The 16,326-nt window shown below is 40.3% G+C and overlaps 1 protein-coding gene and 1 long non-coding RNA gene across 5 annotated transcripts in view; one reads left to right on the plus strand and one right to left on the minus strand.

Annotated features, from left to right (window-relative positions):
* LOC125887537 (protein lin-54 homolog) overlaps positions 1–16,326 on the minus strand; it is a 59,288-nt gene that overhangs the window by 18,765 nt on the left and 24,197 nt on the right. For 3 of the 4 annotated variants that reach the window (XM_049574453.1, XM_049574451.1, XM_049574449.1), the window contains 5 exons: positions 15,544–15,667; positions 14,902–14,930; positions 14,677–14,762; positions 12,930–13,001; positions 8,045–8,147 (listed from right to left, as the gene is read on the minus strand). In XM_049574453.1, the coding sequence (XP_049430410.1) occupies positions 8,045–8,147; positions 12,930–13,001; positions 14,677–14,762; positions 14,902–14,930; positions 15,544–15,667 (414 nt within the window). Of the gene's footprint in view, positions 1–8,044; positions 8,148–12,929; positions 13,002–14,503; positions 14,763–14,901; positions 14,931–15,543; positions 15,668–16,326 lie in introns of those variants that run through there. The other variant, XM_049574452.1, reaches the window with a different exon arrangement.
* Positions 1–16,326, plus strand: part of LOC125887588 (uncharacterized) — a 27,779-nt gene continuing 11,453 nt past the window's right edge. Inside the window, exon 1 of the long non-coding RNA XR_007449183.1 lies at positions 1–201. This is a non-coding gene — a long non-coding RNA (uncharacterized LOC125887588). The remainder of the gene's footprint in view (positions 202–16,326) is intronic.

Consider the following 16,326-nt stretch of genomic DNA (forward strand, 5'->3'; position numbering starts at 1 on the left):
AGGGGCTAAACAGCTAGCAAAGTCAGCTAGGTAAGATAACTAGCAGTAATATAAGAGACTTGGGACGGACCCCTGCTTGCCACACACTCACTGCCAGATTGTTCTTCAACCTCATGCAAGACATTCCAGCATTCCTTACCTGCCTGATCTCCTATTATTGACCCTGCCTGCTTCTGACCCGTCTACGTCATCTGCTTCCCGGTAAGCTCACTAGCCTTCTGTCCCTGACCACGAGTTCTGACTCAGCGTCTCTGGTTTCCCTCTGTCTGTGGCTGTGTGGTGTTTTACCTGCCACAGCGTTTCAGCGTGAGTGCTTTCACCTACCTGTCTGCCCCTGAACCCTGAGACTGTGTGTGGGCTCTGAGCCCAAAGAATGAACTGTTAATTGTATATCTGCGTTGGCTCAAGTTTTCTGTTTATTCTGTGTTCAAATTAAAGTCATTACCAACTGTCACCAAGTGCTGCATTTGGGTTCAGTCACACTTGTTACACCTATTATGCTTTTGGGGGTTTTCCCTCTTCTTTAGTGTGTTACATAGCATTTTATCTGCCTCTATAAGGTCTGCTAAGTAAAAAAAAAAAAAAAAAAAAAAAATCCAGGCTAAAGAGAGCCTCCCTATAGGCACACAACTCCTGACCTGCCTGAAACAGTTCATTTGAATTTCCTGCCTTTACCGTGAAGTTATTTCATAACAATGTGCAATTAGCATGGCACACAGTGCCCGCCTGCCAGCCACTGAGCCACACCCCAAGACACACCTGCTCCGAGCAGAGGTGGAGGAGAGAGGCTGCAGAGTTTGAACTGTTGAGGAGCTGTTGAGGAGACGCCATGTCTAGGAGCCACTGCTTTCTTCATTGTGACCAAAAATTACCCTTGTTTGGACTGCCAAAGGACAAAGGAACAAAGAAGTGGTTGGAATTTATTTTTGATACTATTCCTCTACAATACAACCCGGACATTTTATTGTGTTCCCTCTATTTTCCTGAGGACTGCTTCACAAACTTTTCACTGCAGTTAATGCTGAAAGACGGGGCACTTACCTGTTGGACAAATCTGGAGATTCCGGAACACAACCTGTAAATATGCTTTGAGTTGTGAATTTGTTGTGTAAAAACAAACTTGGAAGCTGTTACCGAGTGTTGAAATGTGGAGTAGATGGCTGTAGGAGCTAACCTTAGACTGTACGTCCAGTACTTAACTGTAGACCTCGGCTAACTGGCTAACCAAAGCTATTGTTTTGAAATGCTTTTGCTACTCGGCATACAATAAGTTAAACTGCTAGCTGGGTGGTGTCAGTAAGATAAATTTAATGACTGAATTGTGAAGAATTTAACAGAGCTAAGATGTGCAGCATGTCCATATTGACAAAAGTTTAAACATTTCTATGTGTGATGCCTGAGCTAAGCAGTTACTGCCACTAGCTCGAGCGATTAGCCAACAGGCAACAGTCAGACCTGGGGTCGAAATTAAGAGCTGCATTTATTTGTCAAAATGTGCGGCAGTACTCGGGGTTTGATTGTGAATCGGCTTTTGAGGAGGACTTATTATGCTTTCTCCCCTTTGTGTTTTACACAGCATTATAGCTGCAGGTCTCGGCTAACTGGCAAACCAAAGCTATTGTTTTGAAACGCTTTTGCTATGTGGCGTACAGTAAGTTAAACTGCTAGCCTCAGTAAGATGAATTTAATGATTGCATTGTGGAGAGTCTAACTGAGCTAACAATTTGCAACATGTCCATATTGACAAAAGTTTCAACATTTTATCTGTGATGCCTGATCTGAGTAGAGATGGGGCTGATCCCATCCAGTATCGGGTTCCAATACCAACGTAATTCACGTATCAGAAATTTCCAATCCACCTGCGGAAATTTCCAATCCACGAGCCGTGTCTGTGCTTTCATGTTTCACGCCGTGTCCATGCAAGTGTTGCATGGTAGCCTATACTGGTACCAATGGTAGACTGCGGTACTAAAACACGACGGTACATATGAAACCATAATGTTCCAGTACCTCAGGCACCACTACTGTGGAATAAGTTCAAAGTCCAATTGCAAGAAGGTGAGTGTCCATGCACCGTCCAATAACGGCGCGCGCTGGCCACCTGGCACTCAATATGCAGCTGCAGTGGCATTTCAGGTATTAGCTGAGCTATTGAGTATCTTTAAGCGGTGAAAGTTATTAATTTATTTTTACTTGTAGTTTAGATTTGTTTATATATGCTACAGTGATTTGTTTTCCACAGAGCTCTACAGTGCGAGCATTTTACTCGCATTTGCGACTAAAAATAGTTTTGTGCGAGCAAAAGAAATCATTCAGGAGCACGCTGTGCAAGTACAGATGTCAAATATGGCGGCCATAGTGCTCCGCGGCACAAGATAACGGCTTACCGGTGACGGAGAAGCCCGGCTCCAGGTCCAATAATTTCCTCTTCTTGGTGTCATGACTGCCCAGAAGTACCTGGACAGCCGAGCCGCGGCGGCACACATTTCTCTCTTTGTGGCAGGTAATGGTCCACAAACCTCACCACACTGAAGGGACTGGCTGGTGGCTGGTTTGATTTTTGATTTGTTTCTTTTATTTTGATCCCCCCCTATGTTAATCACTTATTGATGCCCTTTTTAAAGTATGAGTCAATAAGTAATTTATTCTATTGAAATGTCATTGATGTATTATAGAAGTGATTTATCTTTTTATAAATGACAAAAGGCACATCTGCCTAATTGTTGCTGTGGTATCGTGATACTACTCGGAACCGTGATACTGTCACTGGTATTGTACCGTGGGTCCCAATTTTGGTATCGTGACAACACTACTACATAGTAGTGTCTACTTGATTTGTATCTGTGCTGTTCAGATTAATATGACAGACATTTTTTTGTTTTTTGATAGTGTATATTGCACTAGTAGTTTAACACTGTCTTGGAATTTAATAAATATTGACAATCAATTTGAAACCCTTACAGTTGCATATTTGTTTTCAGGATGGGATTTTTCCTGTTAACAGGATTCCCTGCTTTTCTGACACCCTTTTCTGACCTTATACTTACCTAAAGCTGTCTTCTGGGACATACATGCATGCATACATACGTACATATCAAACTTAAAATCAACAATAATGATAATAATATTAAAGCAAACAGAGCACTGGTATCGGAATAGTATCTGTATCGGCAGACATCCAAATTCAGGTATCAGGATCGGATCGGAAGTGGAAAAAAATGTGGATTGGTGCATCCCTAGATCTGAGCAGCTAAGTGCCGCTAGCTCGAGCGATTGGCCGACAGGCAGCAATCTGAACTGCATTTATTAGCTAAGATGTGTGGCTGTACTCGGAGTTTGATTATGAATCGGCTTTTATCATACGTTTTATGGAAAATGTACGACGTGTTTGTTTACTTGAAGCTCTGGTACATGGAGGCTGTTCACAATATCGTTACTAAACATTGTAGTTAGCCTGAGTTATACAGCTGCGGAGGTATTTATGTGATGAAAGGACCTTGTGTGTGTGTGTGTCTGTCTCTACATGTGTTTTAATACGTATGTTTGGTCTACTGATTTTACAGGGAGGGGACAACACTGTTTAGCGTTTTAGATGTTGACGATAGATGGGTACTGAAATCCGGTACTAAATTAGCCCCGGGGCTAAATTATGAAAGAGCGTAGTATTTATAACCTCTGACAGTATGTTTTTTTATCGGTACTTTACACATTGTGGTTTAAGTCATCATCATCCTGCAGCCTCTCATATGCGCTCTGTGCCTGGGCTGAACACTTCCACATGCACATGCCTACACGCCTACACACCTACACGACACTGTAATCTGTGAACAGTTGCGCGGCCACAGTGGAAACAAAGTGAAGATAACTCAAAAGTTACTCGATTTGATGGCAGCTACGTTCGTTTTTGTAAGTGAAATTAAACCTTAGCGAGTAAGAAGCCAATAATTTATCAATACATGTGTTCAGCAAGCATAAACATGTAGACAGCGCGATATTCAATATGCTCTGTCCACAGTCTCTCATCCACTGTCACTAACCTTATGTCTTACACGCTGATTTAGACAGCATGCTAGCTCGGCTGACAGTGAATTGTTACTAATAAGCTCAAATGACAGCTGTCTGTATGTAGACTAACTTAGTTTGACACTTATTGGAAAACTTGGGCAGATACTTTTAAACTTAGCTGCTGGCTGAGACAAACAGCCACTCTTATCTCTACCAGCACTAATGTTACCTGCACGCAGTGAGTCACATCAGCAGAGAGGGAGCAGGACAGAGGACAGGAGGACAGCATAACTGACTTACCGTGACTGATAAAAACTTCACTCAGTATTGTGAAGTCAGGAATATCATTTATATAGTGACTTTGCTGTTGTAAAAATTACTGTTGCTTAGAAATGAGAGAACCGCTAAGAGTACCGATAAAGTACCAAATCAATAAGGAGTATCTAACAGTAGTAGTATCAATAAAATCTTAACGATACGCATCTCTAATGTTGACTGTGCTATGATGTTGGAGCAGGAAAAAAAATTTAATTGTATATATGTCTATATAGACACGCATACATAGACACATTTTCTTTCTTTCTTCATTTGGATTTTCGGATGTCATCAACACCTATGAAGGGCCTAGGTTTCAAACCAAGTACGAGACCTCGTATTGAGTTGGAGGAGAAAGAGGGAGACACTTAAACAGAGCAGGTAGACTCTCATGACTTAACATGTAACCCTGGCGACTCTGTTATTACAGAGGAATGAGCAAAAAGGTATTCTTTTAGTTTAGTTTTGACCTCAGCAAAGGCTGTAAAACAGACCCTATATGCAGTAATTTGTAAATAATCTTATTTTTATTACCAACATAATACCATCAGATAAAAGAGATGAAATAGTTGTGGCAACACTTGAAATATATACAAGAAAGGTGGATTCAGGGAAGCACTTCATGTAAAAACACAAGGAGCTCACTATTTGAATTCAATATTTTACAGACTGTAGATGACCTGATGAGGCTCATCTTCCCCAAAATCCCCATCCCAAAGGACCTGGCATCCCAGTATGAGAGACCCTCAGGTGTAGCTGGAGGCCAACGCAGTGACCAGCCGGATCAGAAAACTCCTGGCATGTCCAACACAGGACGGGATGGATGCCTGAATGGAAAGAAAGAAAGAAAAAAGATGAAACGCTGCTGTGTTTATATTTATGTATCTATTATATATTATTTAGTACGTTTTTTTTTTGTAGTTTTTGTTTTTTTTACATTTGCTAAAAATAAAGTTCTTTTGACAAAAGACTTACTTGTCCTTTCTTTATAAGTCAATTCAATTCAATTTCAATTCAATTTTATTTATAAAGCCCAATATCACAAATCACAATTTGCCTCACAGGGCTTTACAGCATACGACATTCCTCTGTCCTTATGACCCTCGCAGCGGATAAGGAAAAACTCCCCCAAAAAAACCCTTTAACGGGGAAAAAAAACGGTAGAAACCTCAGGAAGAGCAACTGAGGAGGGATCCCTCTTCCAGGATGGCCAGACGTGCAATAGATGTCGTACAGAACAGATCAGCAAAATAAATTAACAGTAATCCACATGACACAATGAGACAGAGAGAGAGAGAGAGAGAGAGAGAGAGAGAGAGATGCAGGTAATGACAGTAGCTTACAACAACATCATTGAAAGTAATAATATTATATTATATATGTATATATATATATATATATATATATATATAAGGGATAATGTATAATGAGCCGGTGAATACTGGGAAAAAAACTCCCGACAGGGAAATAGAACCCCGACGCGCAGTGGAGGGGTTTCATTCCCCTGAAGGGAGTTTTTTTCCCAGTATTCACCGGCTCATTATACATTATCCCACTTATTACACGGCTAATTATCAGTTAAATAAATAATGTTGTCTGCCTCTGCGAAGTGCATTAAAACCGACCGGATTCGACAACTTTTGGTGAAAGTTTTGTACTCACCCAGGCTTAGTGGACTGAACCGAGGCATAAAACTCGCGTAAAATGTCATTAAGCATGACTGCCGAGTGTGTATTCAAATCCGTCTTCTTTTGTTTTTGGCAGAGAAAGTCTGTAGGTATTCTTTTTCTTCAGCGACATCCGTTAAAATCAGCCACTTCTGTTTGTTTTCCCTTGGAAGTTGTTTGACAGCTGCAGTGTTGCAGGGCAGCAGCCCTAGCAACGCTGGGCTACATAGCAACTGTGTGTAATGACCGTTGCTACTAGCAGCGGTCATTACACAGTAATATCAGACCGCTGAATGCCGCTACTGACCAATCAGAATACAGCATTTAATAGAGCCGTGTAATAAATATATATATATATATACATATATATATATATATACATATATAATGAAACCTTAGCGTTTAAAATTGAGTTTACACAGTTGTATTTCATTGCATGTCATAAAAATGTACTCTTCTTCAGTTCTGTGCCCAAGGGTCCATAGTCATACCTGTAAATGTACACCATCCAGGCCTGGATGGTGTATCAAACATGTAGGATGAACTGGAATCTGGTCCATTACCCCAAAACCTAATAGGTAAAAAAGACACAAGTCATACTGTTTAAGTAAGCAAATAAAGGCTCAGGAGACAACATCACTGCATAGAACAAATACTGATCCAGGAAGCAAAATGTGTTTTAATATGAAACTTTGATTTTATATAAATGATGTGGAGAAACTGTGATACACTGGTACATTGTACATATTGTAGATTACAAACACAAGGTGAAGATGATTATAAAATGCAGCTACATTTTAGTAGAATGGTTTCAGGAAACATGACAGCTAAGACATCTGAATGTACTAGTTATTTCTATTATGTTTTTGTATAATACAGAAATCTGTCATCTCAATCTGCTGTGGTAAAATTGATAAATTCACGGGTTAAAACTTTTGTAGTTTGAACGGGTAATGCGTTAATAGCAAAATTTATAATAACTTTGGTATTATTACCCAATACAAGCTACGCTGGTCTGATCATAGATAAAAAAAAAAAAAAAAAGTTGTTACACCACAGCTTTACACCACGTCATATAACAGCTGAGTGCTGCTGTTGGTGTTATCACGTTATGTAGTAATTGACTGTATTGTTAGAAACCTTTTGTACTCTGCAGCAGATGTTTCCAACTTCATTCAGTCAGAGGACTGACCTACAGTTGTTACCATAACATCAGATAAATTACAGTTATCATGTTGCAGCTGAAATATAAGATGGCTACAAAATAAATACTTGCCACTGTGAAACGTCCTGCTCCAGTCTTAGTTGCGAAAGTGCTTTGGAGTCTATCGGCTCGTGTTTCTTCACTCCAATTGATAATGGCAGACGGCCACGGTCGTTAGCTTAGCCTCAGCTGTTGTTGTCTGTGCCAGCCTCCGGAGGTGAATTCAGATAAGGTAAGGGGCGTGACGTTTCCAATACACGCTCTTAGCGTTGCACCAATCACAACAGACGAGAGTGAGCTAAGCAATCAGAGCAGACTGGGCTGCTGGGGAGGCGGGACATAAGCCCAAACATAGCATTTCAGACAGAGGTGCTGCAGCAATGAGCAGTACAAGACAAATAATGTGTGCTTTGAACATTGAAGCACATAAATATATTACTCTAGACCCCAATATTACATATTTATATCAATATGACCCTGAAAATAAGCATAATAGGTCTCCTTTAATAATGGCCATACTTATCTTTTTTTGTCAAATGGTTGGACTGCCACATATTCACATTTATAAAAACAAAACATACACAGGAATAAAGGAGAATACTTGGATGATCTGAGTCATATAGGGGGTCTAAATCTGCCTTATTTTCAATGTAATGATTGCCCGTCTTATTTATGATTTTTTTCTGCTTACTGTTTAATTCATGCGTCTCTTTCTATCCATTAGCGTCTTTATTTATTCTACTTATTTTCTGACATTTGAAAGACTTACTGTGAAGCACTTCAGTAAACTGACACAAATACGTTTCTTAAGTTTATGATGTGAACATGTTCACACAAAAAAAGCATTGCAAACCTTAATTGCCTTCTGACGATTCATTTCATGCTCTGCATTGTTGTGGCAGTTGGAGCAGTCACAGTTGCTGCACATCACTCCACTGGCAAAACACTCACAGTAGCTGAAATAGACAAACACACAAAAATCCATATGAAACTACATCAAACAACATATAAGGTACAAGGACAAGGATGCCCACTCTCACCATCCCCATTTGCTGTTTTTATAGGATCACTCGCAGCAGCAGTACAAAAAAACAATAAATTTGAAGGAATTCGGGATGCCAATTCACAACATCAAATTAGTCTTTACGCAAATGATTCATTATTACATTTACAGAACCCTACCATGTCACTATAGGAAACCTTCAATATCATTAAGTCTTCACAATCTCTCACTACACAATTAATTAGACAAAAGTCCACTTTATTAACACTGTCTGAGGACACTTGGGATTCTGCAACTCATGATTCCCCCCTTCCACTTCACTCTGGCTGGCAACATAAAATGTTGGCCATTGACATTTTTCCTGGGCTGACTACTATTACTGCCACACGGTTGTATGCCTCCACGCACCAGTCAAGTTGCAGTTACAGTTTACATCCATGTTTATAAAAACATGCACGCTTCCCACTAGGGCTGTCAACAAATATTATAAATTCAAATTTAAATTCAAATTTGAACAAAAAATGGACCTTCGAATGTGAAAATTGATATTCGATTGTGGAGAAAAAAAAAACACCACCGCAGCTGTCCTCTTTGAGAGTGGGCGTTGGCCTGGGCCGCTGCACTGAATGCACTGCATTTCTCCAGCCTGGTCGACAAGCGGTTCTGCTCCCAGCTGTTGTCTCCGTCACCCGGCTTGACACATTCACTCGCGGCTCGCACAGAAAATAGACAAGACGTCGAAACGATCGCTGCAGGGCACGAGCCGGCCACGGAGCTGCGCGGCACGGCGTTATCATTGTGGCCTGACGGGTCAGATAGGGGGGGCGAGCGAGAGGTCCGCGGTCGTTTATAACGTAATGTTATAGATAATTGTTTTATGTGTTTTAATGTGTAGGTATGTAAATGTTTACAAATACGTTTATGTTGAAATAAAAATACCTACAAGTAGTTATGTTTCCTTGTATTAATACATATACAAGTATGTTTCCTTGTATTAGTTTGTCCTCTTGTGGACATAATGCGAAAAAAACAAAATTTGAATGCTTCGAACTTATGAGTTATTTTTAGAAGGAATATTCGAACGTCATTGTTGAGCAATTTTGACAGCCATACTTCCCACACATCTTACCCCTGGCAGCACAGAAGATCTATACAATCAGCACAGTTTTAATGTGGACACCCAAGATTAGTGTCACCGATTCAATATCTGACCAAATGTCTCCCCTTCTGTTCCTGAGACATTGAGTCATGGCCAGAAAAATGTTTTTACAGAACATTATGTTGCCACAGTGAAGCTGACCTTTGACTGTTTGAGTATAAAATGTCATCAGAGTTTCTCCTACCATTATATTAGAGGGGCGCCCCGCCCCCCAACGGCAACCCCAAAGGCCGAGGACCCTATCGTTTTTGGTACGTTTATTATTATTATTATTATTATTATTATTGTTATTATTATTTATTCTTTTTTCTTTCTTCCACTGTCTCTTTGAACCCCAATTTGACCCCCTAAACATGCTCAAAAACTCACCAAAATTGGCACTTATGTCAGGACTGGCGAAAAATTTGATAAGATGAAAAAAATGAGTGTCAAAAAAGTGCCAAAATGGGCTTTCTAGCACCACCTAGACACACTAAAATGGCCGCTGCAGACCGTAGGAATGTCGTAGAAAGATCAAACCAAAACTGGCTTGTTCGTCTCATCGAGACCTAAAAATCACACACTGACACCCCTGACCTAAATCCAACAGGAAGTGAGCTAGTGCCTCTGAAAGTAACATGAGCAAATGTGGAGAAATTGTCAGCTGTGAGCTAGACATCTTAAACTTGCGACCAAGATCGCATTTTTTGACTCTACAAACATAAAAACCAATATGTCTGCGTTCGGGACAAGTGTATCTCTCTGCTGGTATGCTCAGATTGACGATTGGACCCACGGTTTGGGAATAAAAGGAAGGAGTTCAAGACATTTTAAAGCCATCTCCAACTGCCTGGTCTCTCACAGCTTTTCTCTCCCTCTCAGTGACAGACTCAGGATGTTTGAAGGGCAGGGTTGAAAAGGAAAAAAGGGCACCTACTGCATGACATGGGGCCCCACTGGTGCGCAAAAAACAAAATTTGACCCCCTACACATGCTCAAAAACTCACGAAAATTGGCACACATGTCAAGACTGGCGACAAATTTGATAAAATGAAAAAATGAACCCCAAAAGTGCCAAAATGGGCTCTCTAGCACCACCTAGACACAATAAAATAGCCACTGCGGCTCGTAGGAATGTCGTAGAAAGATCAAACAAAACTGGCTTGTTCATCTCATCAAAACCTACAAATCACTGACACCCCTGACCTAAATCCAACAGGAAGTGAGCTAGTGCCTCTGAAAGTAACATGAGCAAATGTGGAGAAATTGTCAGCTGTGAGCTAGACATCTTAAACTTGTGACCAAGATTGCATTTTTGACTCCACAAACATAAACTCTGCTGCATGCAAGTCATTAATCGCCATGACAACGCATTCACTCTGACACACACAGCCCTGTGCGTGACTCACAATGTTTAAAGGACAGCTTAAAGGTTCATTCTCACTGCCGCGATGCGGAAATGTGGCACAGATTTCCGAAATATTCGCGCAGCACTTTTCCGCATTTAAACCATACACACAGGCGCGGTACGGACGCGTTGCGGAATTTCGCGTTGTTGTGTTCCTGCTTGCTTTTTGTAAACTTGTCTTCATTGGTAGCCCTGAAATGAATCAGGGCTCGTGTTTTGTCTGGTGGCCCTGAAATGTGACAGAGATAACAACATTACTTTCTTTTCTTTTATTTTTTTTTTTGGGCTACCTGTCAGATATTCGTTAAGTTATAAGTTTAGTTTCATGCACTAATGCAAGTATTATCACAATGAATACCCAATCTGGTGACTTTCATCCACGTTAACGTTTCACTTTTTGGGTTATAAGTTGATATTCAACCAAATAACCTGTACCACAACAACCAACGTAACTTATTCAGCGGAAAGTTGAAACTCTCATTACGCCTTCACGCGGCGCATTTAAAAGCGAGGAGAGGGGCTCATTTGATTGGTGTGATGTGTGTAAAACCCACTCCACGCCTTCTCTCCTCCCTCTTTCCGACTTGCGCAGGTAGGAGGGACGGAGGTGGGATAGAGGAGTAGCTGCGCCAGCGCGCATGGTGTGCCAAACTTACAAAATCTGCCTGGCCACACCCAGTTGGCGAAGCGCAGGTGCGCTGCGCCTCCGCCACGCCCGGTCTGCGAAACTAGAGCCCTGAGGGTTAAAATTGAGGTTTAAGATAGAAATTGGGATTGGGCCTTTAAAGCAGCAGATTCTTCATCTGAAACAGCATCTACACAGTATATATCAGTGTTTTCCATCTCCCACATACTACTACAGCCTTTATTACTGATAATACTGTTGCTACTTTTGTGATTATGAATGTTAAATACACATTGTATCGTACTGTAATATAAAGTCCCTCTATTGCAAAAAATGACCTTGCGTACCCTTGACATTGCTTGTTTTATCGACATTTTGACTCTTACAAATAATTCGCACTGTCTGCGTTAGCTGGAGGCTGCTTGCAGCTTTATTTATCTTATTTACAGCAGGGCATGTCATTTTTGTCTCTACATGGTCGTGCGTTTACAATTCTCCTCTGCTTTCTGTATCGCGCACGGCAGAGTTCCGCCCCAATACGTGCGCGTATGCACGCACACACACACACACACACACACACACACACACACAGAGGTGAGCACACTAGAGTGCGGCTCGTGCCGCATTTTCCTGACCGAACCCGACCAGAGTCCAAAAAAATTATAACCGAGCCCAGCCAGAACCTGCAGCACGGCACAGAGTTTGTGTACAACGCCAATGGAGCGGAGCCTGTGTTGCGTTCAGGCGTTGTCACGTAAATACGTGAAACATCAAATTTGAAGAAAATTTTGTTCTTGAGATATCATGATTACGAGAATGAGACGGATGCAAGGTCACAGTGACCTTGACCTTTGATCACCAAAATCAGTTCATCGTTGAGTTCAAGTGGATGTTTGTGACAAATAATTAAAAAAAATAAATACAAAAACCTCAACACATTCTTAACCTATTGTGCTCACAAGAATGAGACAGATGAGGTCACAACAACCTTGACTTCTGACCTATGATCCAAAATCTAATCAGTTCATTGTTGAGTCCAAGTGAAGAAATTTCCTTCAGGCGTTCTTGAGATATCGAGTTCACAAGGATGGGATGGAGCGGATGGATGACAACCCGAAAACATAATGCCTTTGGCCACGGTTATTGCTGGCGCGGAGGCATAAAAAGGGTAAATTCAACCACTTTATTTGTCATTATTTATTATCATCTATTTATGTAGCAGATGAAGGTTGTGACTAACAACATGTGTGCTCCAAGCAGCAAAAGGTAATAAACTATGTTTATGTCAGTGCTTTGATATCTGTCAGATTAAAAAAAAGAAAAAGAAAAAAAAAGACTGCCATACTGGCAAGTTGGCCTATATTTTTTTAATCAACAATTTGCTCACCATCTGCACTCATTTTCTCACTCCACCATGTTGTTGTGTCACATGACAATGGTGCAACCGAACAATACACCTGTTCAATGATTGGCTGTTTGTGTTTCACTCATAGCATGCTTATCAAGAGATCTGATGGGCTATGTGTATTTGATAAAGGAAGTAATAACAAAATGCTGTACTCACAGTTTGAGGCACAAGGATCTGGAGCAGTGGCAGGGTTTCCTGGACTTTGATTCACACAAAGCTCCTGCATGTCTATAGGAGAGAACATTCTTAACTGTGTATCAAGTCCACATTAAAAAAAAACTCACATTGTAACACCAGTAATCATCTGCTGACATGTTAATACTCCACTGAAAATATTCTCTCCTGAAAAATCTTGGTGTGACCTGCAGGTTTACGATTTTACAATGTGTAGACCAATGTACACACATACGTAGTGCTAGATCCATCACACACTAAGTTTTCTAAGTAAGAAATGCTGGAAGGAAACTGTTGGTGTAAACCTGCCGTGAAAAACTGTTTTTGGCTTAAAAGAAATAGGATCAATGCTTTTATGTACAATTTGATGCATATGATTTAAACGACAAGCCAGAAAAGTTTCAGTTGCACTGGGAGGGGATATTTGATATCCCATTGCCATGGAGAAGTGTATGACCTAATTTATAAAGCTGTTAAAGATTCCAAATCACAGTATTTTTCAATTAAAAATTCTATACAAATACTGCCAACAAGAAAAATGCTTTTTGGTTGGGTATTGAAGTGGATGGAAACTGAACTGAATCAAATCAAAGCCATTTCATGGCAGACTGTGATATCAGCAAATATCGTATCATTGTCCAGAGAATTGATATAATAATGAAACTTATAATTTATACCCCTACATCCATGTACTTTGAAAACAGGTGGAATTGTTACAAAATCATGGGAAAAAAGTGTAGCAAATAGGTTTGGGTAAAATTCACATTTGAACGAATACTGGTACCAGTTACAGTACCTCAGCTTTGTTACTGGTACCCATTTTTGGTTATTTACTTTCTGTTAACAAAAATGTAATTTTTGAATGAGCTGCAGGGGTGGTGTAGTAGACTAAAACGCAATTCTGCCCCTCAGCTCTTTTCTAATCACTAATCTTCTGTCTCTGTCTGTCTGTCTGCTTCTGTGACAGGGTTTTTTCTGCATAGTGAAATACGAGGCGGCTGCCTCCGTCAAATTTCCTCCTACCTCCAACTCTCTTGGTGGATTTCTCTTATTTGTAACTGCAACTGCAGCACTGCACCAATGTGGTGGTGCTATCATAACAAGCACAGTGCACTGAGAAAGGCATCGCCACAACTGGCCATCTGTTTTGGAATATCTATGCTTTTCTTTCAACCCCTGCAAAGTTAGGCCATAGCTTCACCCAGTTCGTTGGCATACTACCTGGGTTGGTTGGGTTCCCCCACTTCACTACTGTGGTGGCCTTGGTTATAAAGAAGTAAGTGGGCTACAGCGACTGACCATTAGCCGCACAGGATCAGTGTGGCTGGGTTGACATTTTGTGATGGTATGGGTATGTGATATGTGATGCTGGAAATTAAGTTGATTCGGAAAAGGTAGTCAAATACTGTATTTTCATCTTTTTTTCCAAAGTAAAATCCCTTGGCCTTTGATCACTGTGTCTCAGAAACATAAGTGTGTATTTGATAAAAAAAATATGATTTGGAATGACCATATGAATGGAGAAGTAAATCATCTTGCAGGAGTGGTTTGAGAAGTTTGTATGGACATTATGAATACTTTTTCCACCATTAAAACTTGTCATTATTGGAATCTACTTTAACTGTCATATATCAAGGCTGATCACATGCTTGGCAATGCTTGAGCCACTACATGTATAGATTTTTAGTGTTGAAAGCAACAATTTTGGCTTCAGCTCCACAGTTCTTACCCTACTGGAGGGGCTTTAGGCTGCATGTTGGTTGTCTGATCTCTGCACTCATACAGGGGACAAGCTGTCTGCAGGTACTGGGGAAGCTATGCATGTATAGATGACTGAATACATGACTAAAATCCATTAATCAATCAATCAACAAATCAATCACTCAGTCATGGTAAATGTCCCACAGAGAAAGTTAGTTTCTGGGACGTGATGGAATAAACTCTGATCTCCTACCTGGCTGGAAGTCCCCAACACACCTACATCTGGTAAACACAAAGGAAAAGGGGATTACTGCAGAACCCCTATTTCAATTAACAGATGTAAAAACCTTACATAGAGGTACAAATTTGAGTGAGCAATTTATGGGCTTCAGCAGTGCCGTCATAACTTGTCAATATAACGGAACTTCAGCTATCTGTGTATAATATGCATTACACACTTCTCATACTCATGAACAGTAGAGCTGCAATGATTAATCCATTAATTGTCAACTACAAAATTAATCACCAACTATACTGCTACTGTCATTTTCTCACCTTTTAAAGGACAAAAAAAAATCAACATGTAATCAACAATTTAAATAATAGTTAGTTGTAGTTGCAGACTTAATAAATGGTACCCTGATGCTACACAGTCTAATTCTACTAACATCCCAGTTTCTTTTTGCAGGCCAAGCTAAGTATATAAATGCATTCCACATCTTCCTCTACTCACTTGTGACAGTTTAATCTCAGGTAGGAATTTCTCCTCTGTGGTGTTTCCGTTAAATTGAAGGACCTTCGTTCTTCTGTTACATGCTCACTGATGTATCTGACTTAATTTAATAAATTAAATAAATCAAAAATGATCCTGTAACCTACTGAAACTGTTCCTCACCTTCCCCTTGAGTTGGGCCATCTTCTCTTTGTGCTGGTTTAGATGTCAGGGTAAGGAACACAGGTCCTGGCTCACAGGGGTTTACCAGCACCACCTGTCCATCTCCACTCACATTACATACCACCTACACAGTTATGGGGAAGACAACAGAGTCCTGGAATTACGTTTTTTTTTTTTAAGTTAGCTCTGTCCTGGTTTCCTTGTCACAAAGCCTATGGGACTTTTACCACTGGATTATTGCTGAAAATTAGGGATGCATGATATTGGATATTTTGCCGATATCCAATATGCCGATATGTAACACTGAATTTGACCGATACCGAATACCGATATCAATATATCCACTATTTTTCGTACCCAATTTTAGTGGTCATCAAGCCTCTTCTGTTGTAAAATTAACATATTATGCATGCATATTCTTATCATGATGGCCCACCAGCAGATGGAGACATGAAATCGAATGCTTTTCAGTGTTTGTAATATTAATTCATTGTGCAAAATAAGAAAAAGAATGTTGTCCGATTCCAATACATTTTAAAGCAAATATTGGCTGATACCAATGATATGCCATTATTATTGTGCATACCTACTAAAAATAAGCTCTGAGGCAAACAAATGATTATGATATTTACACGTTTTGTTCAGCCTGACGGGCAATTTTCACAAAAGAACACAACTTTTATGATTTTTGAAGCCTAAATGCAATCACCGTAAGTAAAAAGCCAAAATTAGGCTACTATGGTCCCATGACCTAACATCACCACCAAGACAAGACTGTAAAGC

The sequence above is a fragment of the Epinephelus fuscoguttatus genome, linkage group LG4 (genome assembly GCF_011397635.1).
Source record: "Epinephelus fuscoguttatus linkage group LG4, E.fuscoguttatus.final_Chr_v1".
In the NCBI taxonomy this organism is placed as follows: Eukaryota; Metazoa; Chordata; class Actinopteri; order Perciformes; family Serranidae; genus Epinephelus; species Epinephelus fuscoguttatus.